General features: G+C 38.3%; 1 protein-coding gene across 1 annotated transcript in view; it reads left to right on the top strand.

Moving 5' to 3' along the window:
* Positions 1-18173, top strand: part of TRPM5 (transient receptor potential cation channel subfamily M member 5) — a 749498-nt gene that overhangs the window by 721398 nt on the left and 9927 nt on the right. The window contains exon 24 of the mRNA XM_044058928.1: positions 5650-5740. Within this exon, the coding sequence (XP_043914863.1) occupies positions 5650-5740 (91 nt within the window). The remainder of the gene's footprint in view (positions 1-5649; positions 5741-18173) is intronic.

Here is an 18173-nt window from a genome sequence, read left to right as displayed (position 1 = left end):
TTTAATTTAATTGCATTTTATAAACTGTGTTTGGTCTAATATTGCTGCATACTCAAGTGTGCTAGCTTGCACTGCATATGAATTATTTTTTACTACTGTTTTTGCTACTTTTCTGTTAAAAAAAAAAAAAAACAAAAACTGTAAGCCTGTTTCCTACCTTTCCTGTAACTAGTGTTCCAGATACAGATTTGTTGTATCCAGGACTGTATGTAAGCTTCTGAGTCCCCCAAGCTTTTCTGTGTTGGAAGGAAGCCTTCTAGCTTATCAGTGGGAGTGGTAAGCACTAGGTAACCTGTCTACCATATAAGTAGTGGTTCTGGCCCAGAATTTGTAGTTATTGGCCGTTTGGGCAATCTCTTCCATCTTTCTCAATGTTCTGATTTGAAAGCCTGTATTTGCACTTGTTTCTGTCCTGTAACTCATCTAGTGCAGATACACATTCTTAGTTTTAGCACTTAAATTTGCTTGTTCATGCTCAGCACTTGTTCAGAACTTGTAAGCACTAAATAAGCTACTAATTACTATAGCACTCTATCTTCCTCATTACCTAGAGGAAAACAGTTTTTGTACTTAACTTTTCTCACTTGCTTAGAGAAAAACAGCTCTTGTACTCACTTTCCTCACTTATCTAGAGGAAAAACCCTGCAACTCTCTTTTTTTGCGGTCTTGCGCACAGAGCAGCGTCGGGCAGCACCGATTAGCTGGGGCATACTATTCCCAGCCCCACAAAGTCTGAGCTGTAAATTTTCCCTTAGAACTAGGCAAGCCTCAACTCAAGTGCTTCAGATCAGCTGCTCTTACTGCAGCACTTGCAAAACAGAAACCAGCACTTGTCCTAATCTCCTAGACAGCACTATTATTCTCCAAATTTCCTAGACAGCACTATTATAATATAGCATAAGACCCTCAAAGGACAAACCAACCACCATAACCAGCACAGGGAACCAAAAACTAAGGGTGATGTTACTCAACGCCAGAAGTCTCAACCTCAAAATGCACACACTCAAGGCTCTCCTCAACATGGAGAAAATCAATGTTTGTGCAGTGACGGAAACCTGGTTCAAGGCTCAAGAGAGCACCCCAGCACTGACAGGTTATAATTCATATCATACCTTACGGCCTCAGTTACAGGATCGCAGTACAAGGGGCGGAGGTGTATCCATATTCATCAAGGATAGCCATATCCTGAGGTTAGTAGCACAGCATGATGCCCCAGAAATCATCCATGAGCAACTATCAGCAGGCAAAACCACATTTCAAGTCGTAGCCAGTTATAGATTGCTCACCATGTCCCAAGATGCTCACTCTGCATTCCTTGAGACATTGGAAAATATAAAGATCCTACCCAACACCATAATCTTGGGTGATTTCAACTACCCTGGTATAGACTGGGCAAACTACCAATGTTCCAACTCCTATGCTCAGCGATTCATAGAATTTATAAATTCAAATGCCCTTGAGCAACTAGTATGTTCCCCCACTAGAGGGAACAACATATTGGATTTAATCATCAAAAATATGGGCGCCCATTGTACCACACCCATTATCACTCCCTCCTTGGTCAGATTCGACCACAAACTGATAACCCTGGACATCGTCACCCCTCCACTTCCCCCAGTCAAAGAAACCATAGTCAAAACCTTTCCAAAGCAAACTTCAAACTACTTGCATCCAAAGTGGAAAGCTTCACTATTCCCTTGCAGAAGGATAATGATATCCAGGATGCGGAATCCTACACCAAGGCACTCTATATGCATCTTCAGGACTGCATGGACCGTGCTATCGCAAATAAAACCAAGACTCCTTCCTCAAGCAAGAAGAAACCAGTCTGATGGACCCCGGCCAAAAGCAAACTTTACAATAAAAGGAGGAGACTTATACAAAAAAAGGCCAAATCTCAAGTAGAAAAATCATCCCTGATCAGCATTAGTAAGAAATTGAGGGCCCTCATCAAGTCAACTAAAGCTAATTTTGAAAAGAAAATTGCCAAGGATAACCATAAGGCCTTCTATGGCTACGTCAAAAACCTAAATGGCAACGCTCAGGTCTGTTCTGAGCAAGTACAAAATGGAACAAAATACACTGACCCTTCTGACATTGCCAACATCTTGGCTGACAGATTCAGTGCAAATCCCCCCCCCCCACCACCACCACCACCTACAGAACCTATTACCATTCCAGGGGATTGTGTAAGTCCAATTATTCCTGATACATTGGTTAACAAGGCTCTATCTAAAGCTAAAAACAATGCCTCCATGGTTCCAGATGGTGTCCCAGGCTGTGTCATATGCGAGCTCCAAAAGGAATTAACCCCGCATCTTAATACCCTGTTCAGTCTCAGCCTCTCCACAGGATATGTGCCCATAGAATGGCACATGGCAACAGTGGTCCCGCTACACAAGGGTGGGGCCACAACTGACCCTGGGAACTACCGACTAATAAGCCTGACCAGTCTGATCTGTAAGGCTATGGAGTGAATCATTATGGAACTCATAAATGGAGAGATTGGGAACCTCCAGTCGCTGGACCCCACACAGTTCGGCTTCGTCAAGGGCAGATCATGCCTCCTGAACCTGGTGGATTTCTTTGAGACAGTTACTCAGGCTATAGCTAAGGGAAAGGAGGTACACACGGCTTACCTTGACCTTGCTAAAGCATTTGACACTATTCCCCATTCAGGTATTATTGATAAGCTCACCAGCCTGGGCATAAACCTTACGTCACAAGATGGATCACAAATTGGCTCTCAGACAGATCCCATAAAGTAAGAGTAGCGGGATCTATGTCCGAATCCAGATCAGTAATGAGTGGGTGTACCTCAGGGCTCTGTCCTGGGGCTCCACCTGTTTGGCATATACTTCTCAGAAATACAGGCAAGCACAGAAGGGCTATGGCTCACTAAGTTTGCAGACGACTGCAAACTGGATGCTATAATAGAGTCTCCGGCCGACATGGAGATCCTCCAGAAGGGCCTAAATGAGACTGATGCATGGTGTCAAAGCCATGGTCTCAAGCTAAATGCAAAAAAATGCGTAGTAATCCCCTTTGGAAAAAACAGAGTACCCGCAAACTACAACATAGGAGGTAATCCCCTGAAATCTGAAGAAGAAATAAGGGATCTAAGTAGACAGTCAGCTTTCCTTTGATAACCATGTTGCCAAAGTGGTTAGAAAATCCTTCTATGTGACCCATCTAATCACGAAAGGGTTCGCATCAAGATCTAAGGATGTAATGGTGCCCCTCTACTCTTCCCTCATCAGACCCATTATTGAGTACAATGCACCAATTGGAATGTACCTGGCTAGACATCTCCAGCAGCTGGAGAGACCACAGAGGTACCTAACCAAGAGGATTACTGGCCTCAAACAGTTGCCCTATGCAGCACGATTGAAAAAGCTAAAACTGCTCTCTGTTGCATACCGCTTTCTCAGAGGTGATCTCTGTCTAATGTACAGAGCCATGTCCAACCCAGAATTGCTGAACATGCTCCATCTTAGCAAAACCAAATCTACTCGAGCTACACACTCTAGGGATATAAACCTCAACACAACAATGAATAGAACATGCTGGTGGGATAGATTCCCTTCGCAGAGACTTCCCTTACTATGGAACAGGGTCCCAATCTACATAAGACAGAGCCTCTCACTATCACTCTTCAAGAGGAACCTTGATGAGTGGATGGGTAACAGAAAGTTCACACCGGGGATCACACCAACAGCACTACTAGATAGGGGCCAAGGGTACTAGCTGCTAGTACAAGGGTCTAGGGAACTACAAAAGGGGCGGTGAATACCGCACAATGTGGCTGGGCTAATATATGCCTTCGAGCAGATAGCCCAGTACCAACTTATGAACCTATGAACCTATAAATATTTTTATCTGGAAAACAACTTTTCTAGAATAGATTTTGATTTAATAAAATATAGGTCATCACTGGCAATATTATATTCAGATATAATGCCACTTTTTCTGATGAAATCATGTCATTTGCTCAACTGAAAGTCTCAAATAAAATAAACATTGTCATGCCTAAAAAGAATCCTCAGATGAACGAGCCTACCCAGTTAACAAATGTATGTCACAGGACCATAGGACCTATAAGGCTACTGAGATTTGTGACCATATACGCCTTACCAGCAGCCACCATCGAAATGAACCTGCTCTCTCTCAAGGAAGGTGTGGTCAGTCAAGTCAGGGGTAATTTGTGAATACGTATCCAAATCATCCTGTTCCCATTTGAAGGAAGATAATGACTCACACTGTTTAAAATTTGCAGTGGGAGTCTATTGTAGAGGTGACAAAGGCAGTATGTAATACGCCTCGTTCTACCTTGTATATATATCTGCTGGTGAAGATTTAGATCCCTTGTACTGCTATTTGTGGGACTAATCAGTTTGTGAGGATGCAAAAGATCCAGGACCACTGGGCCCCTAATGGCTCAGAAAGCAAGGCATAGATTCCCCTCATGAGTCTATAAGATACTGAATAAATAGAAAGTGCTTCCTCTCTCTTTTGGTAATCTGAAGGTTTTTAAGTCAGTGATGATCTTAGTTATGAACCTCTGGGATCTTTGAAATTCTTTAATATGTCTAGTAAGTTAAATCCCAAAGGGGACAATGAATTAAATAAATGACCTACTCGATATTGAATATAATGAGACAATAACCTCTTTAGATCTGAAAGATATCCCCTTGGAGTTCCATGTGCTAGGTAGAGATATCCCCTTGGTAATCGTCTGTAGTAAGTAAAAGGAACTGAAGTACCAAGGTCTCTGATAATATTCTCATTTTGGAATGGGATATTTTCTATGTCATATGTTGGGGGTAGGGCTAGTTTACCAAATGCAATAACATTACACTTTTTAACATTAAATTTAAACCTGTTGTTAACACACCAGGTGTTTACAACTGTAAGTTGCTGTTGCAGGGTTGGATCTTAGAGACAATGACTCCAAGTTTACAGTCATTCACAAACTTGGTCTCAATTTGTGGACGGGAGGTCAGAAATTAAAATGCCAAACAAAAGGGATCCCAGCACAGAGCCTGTGGAAAACCATTGGTTACCTTCATATTCTTTGATGAGGCACCTGTACCATATTGGTCCTGTCCTTTAGCCCATTTGCTATTTATCTTATCACACAGGGATCTGTTTGTAATGCACTGAGCTTGCTAACTATGCTAGCATGGGGATGCTGTCAAATGTCTTGGCCATGTAGAGGTATGGTGTATTGACACCACTGTCAGTAGCCTGTCAACAGACTTCGAAAAAAAATAATCAGATTCCTTAAATCTGGCAGGATCACACCTTGACAAGATGAGATTTGTCATACCATAGTTAATGAAGGCAGTTCTAATATGTTCCAGAATGCATGTGGACAATAAAGCCACTGTACAACTACACCTGTGGTGAGTAAACATTTTTTTCCTGAATTTTATCCTTAGTGTTTTGTGGCCACATATACTTCAGAATTCTAAAGAAATCATGAGATGATAAAATAAAAAATTTTAACTCTATTTAGACTTTAGCATTACTATTTGAATTATATTTTAGTGACAAGAAACAATTGTTTGAACAATGATTCCCTTAACCAGCATATTGTACAGGTGTTCTCTTATACCTTGAGAAAAAGTATGCTGTCTTTTCTTGCAGATGAAGTACTGCACTGATGTCCTGAACTGGATGACTGACTCTTTTGCACAAAACAATATAATCTGCAACAGACCTCCTCCAAGATATTCTAGTAAGTAAACTGTTTATGTATCTTATAACACAAAATCCTTCTTAGGAAGCAAAACTAACTCAGAAAATAACTATGGTAAAATGCATGTTAAAGAATGATGTAACATTAAGACATACATCCCTAGATGTCTAACAGTTGGCCTGTCACTTCACACAAAAGCTGCATATTAACAAATGGGACTTTGCTGAAAAAATGTTTAATAGACAAATGCCACTTGTCAGTGATGAATGAGGAAAGACTCACAAATCCTCTTTAAGTTGGATCCCAGCAGGAATACATTGGCTGCTCCTGATTTGTAAAGAGTAAGAGTATAAGATGGCCATTGGTCAGTGGTGGATCAGGAAGTGAAATACATGAACTTAAGAACTGCAGTCTTTACTAAGTGTCTATCTGTGGTTATTCTGCTCTCTGTGAAGAGCCTGAAATCCATGCTAAATGCAGAAATTCTAGAATTTAACAGCATGACATTCTAAATACACAAATTTTTCTGTGGTACTGAATTCCAATAACAAACTGTACCCCTTGGTTTGACTCAGTTATACGCCATACACCATCCATTATAAATGTCAGTCTTTAGAAATTTGATCTGCACTCTGTACTACAGACCTTTGAGGAAGAAAAAAAATTAGCCTCTTTCTAGTGGGTTAGAAAAACAGAGTCTTAAAAGCAAGAAAAATGACAAGCTATTGGATAAACACTTTTAGTTATCTCTTTTTTCAAAGGAGCAAATTCAAAAAAAACTTTACACATGAACTCAAAACCTTGTCACTGTGCACAGAAACAGCAAATCCAATGAGAATAAAACCAGCAACAAGCAGACAAGGAAAATAACGTGTACAATTTCTATTTATTTTCCTTGTCTGCATAGTCTTTTTTGTAGGGCACAAAAATATGAATATATATGAATGCTTGAATCTTTCAAAGAAATTAAAAAAAAAAAACGATAAAGGGGATGGTAGTATTTAAGACAACAGGTTTCTGTAGCCTATTCAAGTTGACTTTTTTAGGCTGGAATATAAAATAAGTTTTAGAACATAAATCAAATGTATATTGTGCATTATGACCTTCATTAATTACCATCTTTATCAAAAATAAAACAAAAGGAGACACAAGGATTGGTGAATGTCTAAGAGTCACATGTATTTTCTTTCTCCAAACATCTTTATTAAATGTTCACATATGAGAAAGGCAATCTTAGATTTATATAAAGGAAAAACATACAACATGATAGCTGCAAACAGTGTAGATCACAGACACCACTGAAACAACTGTATTTGCAAACATTATACATCACTTATAAACCATGCAGTCATTGTCAGTTAAGCATTATATGGCTCATTCAAATCTTGCCTCTTAAACCTTGTACCTGCTCTGCATATATTGTTCCCATGATTCCCATTTTTTCCTATGTAGTTTGTTCCATCTCTTTTCTAAGGATCCCAATTCCAGTTGTTTTATCTATATTACTATATTCACTACTTCTAGTAAAGCTGGTGTAGACTTTGATTTCCATTTTCTAGTAATTGCTTTTTTGGCAGCTACCATAATTAGACTCAGCAAGGCTTTACTATGTCTAGGCAATTCCAATTCTGTAGCATAACTCAAAAAAATCATCTCCCCAGTCAGTCCAATCCGTTCACCCAGCATCTCCAACAGTGCGGTCTGCAGGGAATCCGAGAAGTCTGACAGCTCATCACACTCCCAAAAAATATGTTCACAGTTACATCTTTCTTCCCCGTCACACCTCCAACATTTACTATCCACCTGAGGAAAAATTCTTTGGAGTCTACTTGGGGTATAAAAATACCTATGTAACCACTTCCAGGCAAAGATCCTAAATCTGCTAGACTTTGCTGCATATTTGGGAGATATACATATATCCCCCATTGTCTCTATGAATTGCTTATCCAATCTCTCTTCCCAATTCCTATCTAAGCTCTTCTGATCGATTCTTATAATTATCAAGTAATATTTTATATGCTTTACTAATTCTTCTTTTTTTAATGGCAGCTTCTGTTCTAGATTCTATTAAAAAACTCTACCAGTGCTGGTCATTCATTTAGGAGCCCCCTGTTTCTTTCTCTTTGCCTATACTCTGATATCAATCCTTGACAGAGAAGGCAATCTCTAAATTGCAGTCCAAATAAATTATTCACCTCTTCCCATTCTATTACCTTTTCCTTTCTAGTTATTTGCTCCCAATACATTGGTTCCTTTGCCAGTTTTCTCCAATAAATTCCAGCCCCCTCTTGCCTATTATCTGTATAATTGACCACAGTCATCCCTATTGGCAAAATCTCTTTTCTCCATTCTGGTTTGGTTCTTAGAACACTCCCTGTTATTTTATGAATATAATACTCTGTATGATTTTGGATGTTCTCCTTAAGAGTCTGCATCCAAAATCCCAAGCTCTCCTTATATCTTGAGCTTCATCCCTGTGTCAGCATCATTCCTTTCCACTTTGAATTATAGTTTTCTGCTTGTGCTATGTATAACAGCCTTAACTGTGTTGCTCTAAAATACCCCCTCAAATTAGGTAATCCTAGTCCGCCTTGTTCTATTGGTAGAATCATCTTATCCCACTTGACCCTTGCTGTCTTCCCTTTCCAGATAAAATCCTTCAACTCTTTTTAATTGCCATCCACAACTTCTCCTCCGATTGATAAAAGTATGCCTGACCTGTGTATAGGACTAAAGGGACTAAAAACATTTTAATGGCTTGTATCTTAGTATCCATATCCGTATAACAAGACGTCCAGTTTCTCAGTTTTTTATTATCTTCTCTTTAGTCTCTTCCCACATATTTTTAGCTGCCACCACAGAGTCGTTTCTAATTCATACTCCTAAATACTTAATTTTCCAATTGATAAAAGTATGCCTGACCTGTGTATAGGAAAATAGGGACTAAAAACATTTTAATGGCTTGTATCTTAGTATCTATATCCGTATAACAAAACTTCATGTTTCTCAGTTTTTTTATCTTCTCTTTAGTCTCTTCCCACATATCTTTAGCTGCCACCACAGAGTCAATTCTAATTCATGCTCCTAAATACTTAATTTTCTCATATCCCCATAAATATGGATATTGTTGAACCAATTCATGTGTAGGTACATAATTTACCACTATTGCCTTTGTTTTAGCTTTATTAATTTTGTATCCAGAGAAGATCTGAAACTGTCTTAAAATGTTCCACAACACTGTAATGTCCCTTTCTGTTTTTTTTCATGTATAAAATAATAACATCTGCAAATAGAGCCAGCTTTTCTTGACTACCATACCACTTATATCCTTGAATTTCTCAGTCCCTTATTTTCTTTGTCAGTAGTTCTAAATATAATGCAAACAACAAAGAGGAAAGTAAACAACAGTGCCTGGTTCCTCTACTTAAGCAGAAATTATTAGAGAGGACCCCACCCACTTTAAAGCATGCCTCCAATCCCTCATATATTCTTCTAATCAACCTCATAATTGTATCAGGGAAAGCAAATGCTTCCATTGCCTTGCTCATGAAACCCCAGTCTACTCTGTCAAATGCTTTCTCTGCATCAAGACTCACCAGTAAAAGTGGTACTTTCTTAGATTCTGCTTTCCTCCGGATCATCAATGTTCTGTTAATATTGTCAAATGTTTGTCTCCTCTCCACAAAACCACACTGATCCATATCTATCAATTTTGGTATCACTTTTGCCATTCTTTTAGCCATTAGAGACATGAACACTTTATAATCATGGTTTAATATTGAAACGGGCCTGTATGAAGCTGGATCCGATGGGTCTTTACCCTCTTTAGGTATTATCGTTACCATCCCCTTCTTTCAGGATGCTGGTACTTCTCCTCTTAAATACTTTTAAACAAAACCTTCCAGATCTTTATCAGTTTTTTCCATCCTAACGTCCATACTTCCTCAGGAATACCATCTATACCTGGGGACGTTCCTGTAGATTGGTTATACATTATCTCATCCCTCCCTATCCTGTTAGTAATTGAGCCTCATCTACCTCTAACTTTGGCATATTTAATTATTCCATAAAGATTTCCATTTATACATTTTCTTGATTTTCATATTTCTCTGCTTTATACAAATTTTCATACAATTTCTGAAAGATTTCTAATACTTCTACAGGATCTCTTATCTTCCTTGTTATACACTCCTTAAGCTTGGTGACTGCCCTTTCCACTTTCTGTTGCCTGAGTTGTTGCACTAAAAGTTTTTGTGCTCTAGAATTATTATCAAAAAAACAGTTGCTTACCAGCAATCTTTCTAAACTCATGCATATTATCGAGGTAATCCCTTATTTTCTATTTAGCATTCTGCAGTTGCTCCTTTTCTTGTTCCCAGAGATTCCCCTATTTTCAATACTTTAACATTTGTCAGTCCCTCTAAATAATTCTTGTTATTGTTTAATGATATCTTCCTTTATTTTATTTCCAACCTAGTTTTAAAATCCACTTTAATTTTATCCCACTCCTTAGCTATGTCTTCAGAAGATACCTTATCTAGTAGCTCATGAATTAATTTCACAACCCATTCCTTAAATTCCTGTCTTTTCAACTGATGGAGGGGGGGGGGCAGTGTTTAATTTCTTTTCATTATCTTGTGTTTTTATTTTATTTATTATTGGTGCATGATCTGAAACAGTTATTGGGTGCATTTCAAGACCTTCAATTAAAGGCACTTGTTCCTGTTAGATATAAACTCTATCTAGCCTAGCCCACTTTTTGTATCTTGGTGAATAATACGTAAATTCACTTTGAACTTCTAGTACTGAATTCACATCTTCCATGCCAATCATTTTCATAAATGTCTTCAAAAATCTACCCTCCTTTGTTATATTTTCCCTTCTAGGCCCCCCCCCCCAGACACATCTTCAGTGTTGCAAACCAAATTCCAGTCTCCACCTATAAGTAATATTCCTTGCTGAAAGCTGATCATTTTTCCCAGAATTTTCTTAAGCTCCATTATAGCAGTTTAACTGGAGATCTAAATACATGCCAGTGTAATTCTCGTCCCTTAGTACTATGTTATCTTCCATTATTATCTTTTCTTTTCCTCTTTTTTCACTATTGGAATTCCTCTTGTAATTAACATAAGTAATCCTCTTTTCCTTTTCCCCAGATATTCTGCTGAATAACCATCCTGAAAACCTTTCTTTATCAAATTCATATGTTCATTTCTTTCCAGGTGTGTCTCCTGTAGCATTGCTATTTGAACTCTACAATTTTAATATAGTTCACTACTGTTTCTTTTTTATATTTATCTGTAAGACCATTCAGATTGAAAGACATTACAGAAAGCACCATTTTCTTATATAGTAATTATTACCACCTCTTATATATATATAAATGCTCTTTTGTTAAAGGTATAGTTGCATCTTTTATATTACATGCATATACTGTTTGGCAGGTTGGTCTTATCCATGATATCCATTTGCGCCTATGTCACATCTTACATAACTTTTTGTTTTTTTGAAAGTCCTCAAACAAAATAAACAACCCACCAAAAAACCCTACTAAAACATATGACCTTAACAATAACACACAAAACTATGTACATCTTCAAATATTAAGTCATTGCTTCCTAATAAGAACATAAGTTCTAAGTTGATAGCTACATAGACAGGCTAAAGTTAAACAAAAAGAAAGGTTAGTCATGTTAAGATGCACGGTACAGCCCATACTATTAGCAAGTGCTATTTGATTTTGTATATCTTTATAACTCTCCCAGTTGAGAAAACACTTCAATGCTTTCAGTAATCACTTTCTCCAAGCCATTTACCTTTATTAAATTGTCATCTAGTGACATGCAAACTAGACACAAACTGCTAAGGGTACCTTGTTTATCAGAAAACAAAGCCTTAGAATATTCAATGTTCTTTTTCATTTACAAGTTTTGTAATAAACTTGTTACTGGATAACACCTAGGGTTTTTACCCAGTCATTTCCCTATGCAAGCATGGGAAAAAGCACACAGATTTTTTTTTTGTCATACTCTCTTAACCAGACCCTTCCACCCCCACCCCCCACCATCTCCTTGCCTCCTCATTTTGTTTTTCATTGCAGTGCTTAGGTTTCTCAAAACTGAACAAAGAAAAAGAGAGAAGAAGGGTGAACAAGAAAAAAACAAAAGCACCTGTTTATATTAGTACCCCATTCCATTTAAAAAAACTGAAACACTTTACTTCATGTCTAACTGATTTGTATTATCTATAAAGCTGTCACACCTGGAAAAAAACCCTGACTGTTTTCAGGGAACATTATGTCTTAGTCAATTTCTTTTTTCTTCTTTTCTCACAGCCAATCCCCTTCCACCGGGCTCTCTCCAGTTTCTCTTTATGAGATTGTCTCCACTGAGGCATGAAGACCAGCTGCAGAAATGCTACTTAGTATATATATTTGTAAGTGCTAGGGGAAAAAGCCTTATAATAATCAATATTCTTTTTCATTTGCTTGCACTCTGTCTTAAAACAAAGGTCCTTAATCAGTCATTCCCCATGCATGAATGAAAAAAGCACATTAATTTGAACTCTGTCATGCCCCCTTAACCAGGCTCCCTTTTACTTTTTTTTTTAATCATTACATTGCCTAGGTTTCTCAAAACTGCACAAGAATAAAAAAAGAAGAGAGGAGAAAAATAAAAACAGCACCTGTTTACAATCTCCATTACACCCAAAATAGCATGCAAAGAAAACCATGCAACACAGATACAGTATTATTCGGAAAATAAAGTGTTTTCTTTACTTACAGTTAGCACCCCCCCTTCTCTTCCCCTCCCCAAAGCATTTTTCTGAACATTAATGACATGAAGTAGGGCATATACTTTCCCCCATTCAGCAAACAAATTTTGAAGAAGTCCAATATTTCCAGATTTCCTTGTGGTATCATATGTTACAAATACAATTACTGCATTGTAATCCCACATTAAATTACTGATTTTATTACTGTTCTTCTCCATCACCCAAATCCTCTCTCTGTTTGGGTTCCTATTACCAGATCGAAAGACCGTGATCGCGAATGCAAAAAGAGCGATACAGATTGCAAAAGATGGAAATGCCGAACGTCCAAAATAGCTAACATTTAAATGCTGAAGTGTAATGGTTGACCCATCTGTGGTATAGCTTTGTAAGGTAAGTGTGCGATAGATAGGACTTTAGAGTTAGGATGTGGGTTAAGGTAAGTGAATAGCTAGGTAATGTATGTAAGATTTAGTGTAGTGTTAGAAGCAGGGATTTATTTAACTGTATATATGTGTATTATTTATTTTTTGGGGGGGTATATGTCTATAGGGGAAGTGTGCAGTAGTTACAGACCTTAGGGTTAGGTAGGGGTTAAGGATAGTGTATAGATAGTTGTGTATGTGGAGTTTAGTGTAGTGTTGGAAGTAGGGTTTTGTTAAATGTATGTATGTATGTGTATTATTTATTTTTTTGGGTGCATGTCTGTAGGGGGCATGAGCGGTAGTTACGGACCTTAGGGTTGGGGAGGGGTTAAGGATAGTGCATAGTTAGTTGTGTATGTGGGGTTTAGTGTAGGGTTAGAAGTAAGGTTTTGGTGCTTTACTTTAGGCTAGAAGTAGGGTTTAGTTAGTGTATGTATGTGGTTTATTTATTTTGTTTACATAGGTAGTATGTAGCGGGTGGTGGTGTTGGCCGACTATGACAGTTCGTTCTTTTATTTTTCACTGTTTAGTGCTTTCAGGATTTTCACGGTTCACATTATAGGTGTCGACATTTAGGTATTCTCGTAAAGGGTTTTTCGATTTGGTAATATAGACCCCTCTGCTTCATTACCAGCATACTCTTGATTCTTCTAGTCAGCTCGCTTGCTCCCTTCCTTCTCTTCAACATTTTCCATTGAAATACTGAAAAAGGTTTCATGTGCGCAGTCTTTCTATGGTCTTTATTACCAGAGGAACAAGAAGCAGAATTTCCCTCTGTTTCACAGCTCAGTTTTTGTTGGACAAACTTTTGTATTTCCTCATCAGCACGCACTTCATCCCTCCAGGGAAGAATACCTTGAAGATAGCTGGATACAGCAGTTTAAATCTCACACCTGCATCTCGACATTCTCTTAATAGAGGAATGAATTTATTTCTCTTTTGCCTGGTGTACAATGAGTAATCATTCTCCACAAATGCTCTGCTGTCTTCTACTTTTAGTATTTTGTCCTCCCACAGTTTTGACAAAATCATCTTTTTCTGCTGGTAGGATTGCATCCTTACTATTAAAGATCTGGGTTGCTTTCTTATAGCTATATTTGGAGCATACACACAATGTGCCTGTTCAACTAATAAATCCTGTTGTGGAATACCAGTCCAGTTGCTTATTTGTACTTTCATAAATTTAATGTAGTCTGTTCCTTCCAGATTCTCTGGTATAAATGAAAATCTCAAGTTTTCATAGGTAGGTACTAGGCTATTGGCCCAAGGGCCTAAGTAAGCCTAGCCAACAAGGTTCCCTAGCTTACCCCATCCAAGAAAGTTAATTTCATGTGCCCCTGTTGAGCAGAGCCACAGAAGTGATCCCTGGGGTGTATTTCCTATTTCCCATCCACTCATCAAGATTTTTCTTTATGAGTGGTAATGAGGAACTTTGCTTGACATAGATGGGTAGCTTGTTCCAGAGTATAGGAAGTCTCTGGGACAGGAATCTATCCCTACAGCATGTCCTGTTTATTGTGGTGACAAGGTTTAGGTCCCTAGAGTGTGTAGCTTGGAGGGATTGGGGTTTCTTTAAGTGTAGCATGTCTAACAGCTCTGGATTTAACATAGCTTTATATGTTAGGCAGAGATCTCCTCAGAGTAGGCGATATGCTACAGAGTAAAGCTGGAGTTTTTTTAGATGGTCAGTGTAGGGCATCTGTTTGAGACCAGTAATCCACTTTGTGAGGTACTTCTGTGGCCTTTCCAGCTGCTGCAGATGTCTTGTGAGGTACATTCCAAAAGGGGCATTGTACTCTATAATGGGTCTAATGAGTGCCAAATAGAGGGGAACAATGACCTCTTTTTTCATGGATGAGAACCCTTTTGTGATGAGGTGTGCCACACAGAAGGATTTCCTGACTACTGTGGTGATTTGATTATCAAAGGAGAGATTACTGTCAACTTGGGTCCCAAGGTCTCTTATCACACATTCAGCATTAAGTAGACTGCCGTTTATGTGGTAGTTTATGGGTACAGAGTTTTTACCAAAGGGGATGACGATGCACTTTTTGGCATTGAGCTTGAGGCCATGCCTCTGACACCAGGCATCTGTCTCAGTGAGGGCCTTCTATAGGATGTCCAAATCATTTGGGGACTCAATTATGGCTCCTAGTTTGCAGTCATCTGTGAACTCTGTTAGCCAGAGACCTTCTGTGTCAGCCTGTACTTCAGAGAAGTAGATACCAAACAGGAGAGGTCCCAAGACTGAACCCTGTGGTACTCCACTTGTCACTGGTTTGAAGTCAGATTTGGAGTCTGCAACTTTTACAGTGTGGGTTCTGTCAGTGAGCCAGTTGGCAACCCATCTTGTGATGTAGGGATTTACACCTAGTTTAGTGAGTTTAGCTATAATTCCAGAATGGGGGATGATGTCGAAAGTCTTGGTGAGGTCAAGATAGGCAGTGTGATCCACCTTACCCTTGTCTACAGCTTTGGTGACTGCCACAAAGAAGTCAATCAAGTTTAGAAGGCATGATCTACCTTTCACAAACCTGAACTGGGTGGGGTCCACAGTTTGGAAGTTACCAATGTCTTTGTTTACGAGTTCCATGATGACACATTCCATGGCCTTGCAGACCAGGCTTGCCAGGCTAATAGGGCGATAGTTCCCAGGATCAGTGATGGCTCCCCCTTTGTGGGGTGGGATAACTGTTGCTTGTTTTCCTTATGTGCTCTATCCTCTAATTCTGTTATTTTTGAAACATCTCTTTCTGAGCAGTCTCATATTCTGCCAGCCTTTTCTTCATTTTGACCTCTGATGTTTGCAGCTTTATCATCTCATTTGAATATCTGTTTAAAGCTTCTCACATTTTTTCTGTTTTTTTGTTGTTTGTGGTGATATACTCTATCAGTGTTTTGTTTATTTTAACCAGGTCTGTATGCAGTTGTCTTATATCATCCTGTAGGTTATTGGAAGTCATGTCTGAAGGTTGCATTACGTTTTGCTGAACAGCTGCAGAACTCTCCCTAGTCAGCGTTTCTTCCTCACTTTTTGTAGCTGATTTTTCCGGGTCTTCTTTATTTCTTTATTCCTGGCATCCAGGCAGTGTACTTAGTAGCCAGTTACTGAAATTCACCCATAAACACAAGTCTACTGGCCTTCTCTGCTGAGTTTCTGTTTTCAGACTGGGAGAGCTAGAAACAAACACAACCAAGTCCGTTGGAAATATTTCTCCCAAAGACAACGCTGCCTGGTAACAATAAAGGCTGTCCTCCTTAATGTATAGAACCCACTGTAGACACCCAATAATAACTGTAGCACTTTATTCCAAACGTTAAAAGTCCAGGCTATAAAAATAACAGAAATGACAAAAACAACAAGTGGGTTTAGCGTGCTTTCATCTCTAAATGTGAGACTTCTTCAGAATCCACACTTTAGGGTTGAGAATATAGGTTCTATCTTAACATGTAATGATTTCATAACATTTCAATTGGTACTGGTAGTGTTTTACATTTACTTTTAACAATACAACAATACACACTATTTTACAGGGGGTGGTTTTAATATGATCATATAATGTTTCTTATGTGAGAAACATAGAACTTTTATCAACACCAACATTAGATTTTGGAGACTAGTTCACATGTCAAGGACATGGACTATATCCAAGTTTATAGTGTTCTACATATTTTACATATTGTATGTATAATTATTGAGTTTGTATATATATTTTTATATTTTTTATTTAGTGAGCTGTACTCAGGTTAAGATGTTATTATAGGTATTTTTTGATTTCTACGCTACACTACTTGTCATGAAATATATAAATGTTACATATTTTAAAGCTTGTTTTTTGTACGTTTTGTATATGGTTAATTGATTTGAGCGCCAATTAAATAGCCAGTGAGATGCTATGATAGAAGATTTAAATGCGTTCTCAACCCTAAAGTGTGGATTCTGAAGAAGTTTCACGTTTAGAGATGAAAGCACGCTAAATCCACTTGTTGTTTTTGTCATTTCTGTTATTTTTATACCATGGACTTTTAACTTTTGGAATAAAGTGCTACAGTTATTATCGGGTGTCTACAGTGGGTTCTATACATTAAGGACAGCCTTTATTGTTACCAGGCAGCATTGTCTTTGGGAGAGCTAGAAACAAGCTGTTGCTCAGCCATCTTGGAACTGCAAGACGGTCACATTTATGTCACAGAACAGAAATGCTGTGCAACTTTAAGAAAACAAATCAGCAAGTTAATTGTGATATTTATGAGTTTATATGTTTAGCCATTTACAAAGAAAGGTTACTAAAATGGAAAAAGTATGAATTTCCTTTTCGGAAAAGTACTTATTTTTCAAAGAAATGCATATTTTTGAAAAAAAGTCACTTTTGATTTATTTCTGGTGGCAGAAGCAGTGGAACAGCCCTGTTGTACTAGCTGTTACTTACCTCTTTAAGAAAGGTTACTTCATGTTAACCCTCCTGCCTTCTACATTTTAATGTAGTGATGGTATTAAAACTAAAATAATTTTGACAAGGTTCAGCTAATTCAGAGGAGGGAAAATAAGCAGCTGTGGTGGGTTTAGAAGGTATGGCCATATTGAAAAGTATGGCAATGTGGAGTGGTTGTGGTCATACTTAGTATGGAAATTCAGTACAGGAACGTAACAGTATGCTAATAGAGGATGCCCAATACCTGAAATCATGGCCCAAACAATACTGTAAAAGCAAGGTACGAACAAGAGACCAAATGGGCATGACACATATGTCCACAATAGAGACATTCTTCAAATAGGCACTGGAAGCAGCCATACCCTAGCGGAGAGTTCTTTGCAACTCTAACCGAATGATGCTTGACTGTCTGATGGTAAAAGGCAGTCTAATTACTATTCCACTTGAATGGGATTTGTTCAGCCACAGCCAAAAACTCCTGCATATAGCAAAAAAGACAAACTATCTTTCTGAACTTGTGTAACCTCATATATGAGGGGATGGTGCACATTCATCATTTAAAGAGGTTTTTCTCCCCTGGACTCCTCCCTCAGAAAGAAGAAAGCACACTAAATGGACTGGTTTAAATGCAGTTCTGATCACATATGGGAGAGAAGAGGTACCCAATTATTATGAAAAAATAATTTCTCTACAAATAAAGGTTTGAGAACCAAGAACCGTGCCTTCCAATAAAACTAAGGTTGTCAGTCATCAAGTTATTTTCCAAAGGTACAGAAGGGTTCTATAATGGTGTACAAAAATTCAGAATCCCTTAGGGAATGAATGGCTTAACAAGCCAGTGGT

This window comes from Protopterus annectens, chromosome 17.part0, assembly GCF_019279795.1.
Source record: "Protopterus annectens isolate FY-2018-M chromosome 17.part0, PAN1.0, whole genome shotgun sequence".
Lineage (NCBI taxonomy): Eukaryota > Metazoa > Chordata > Ceratodontiformes > Protopteridae > Protopterus > Protopterus annectens.
Note: the sequence above shows the minus strand (reverse complement) of the source record. Positions and strands in the feature narration are given on the sequence as shown.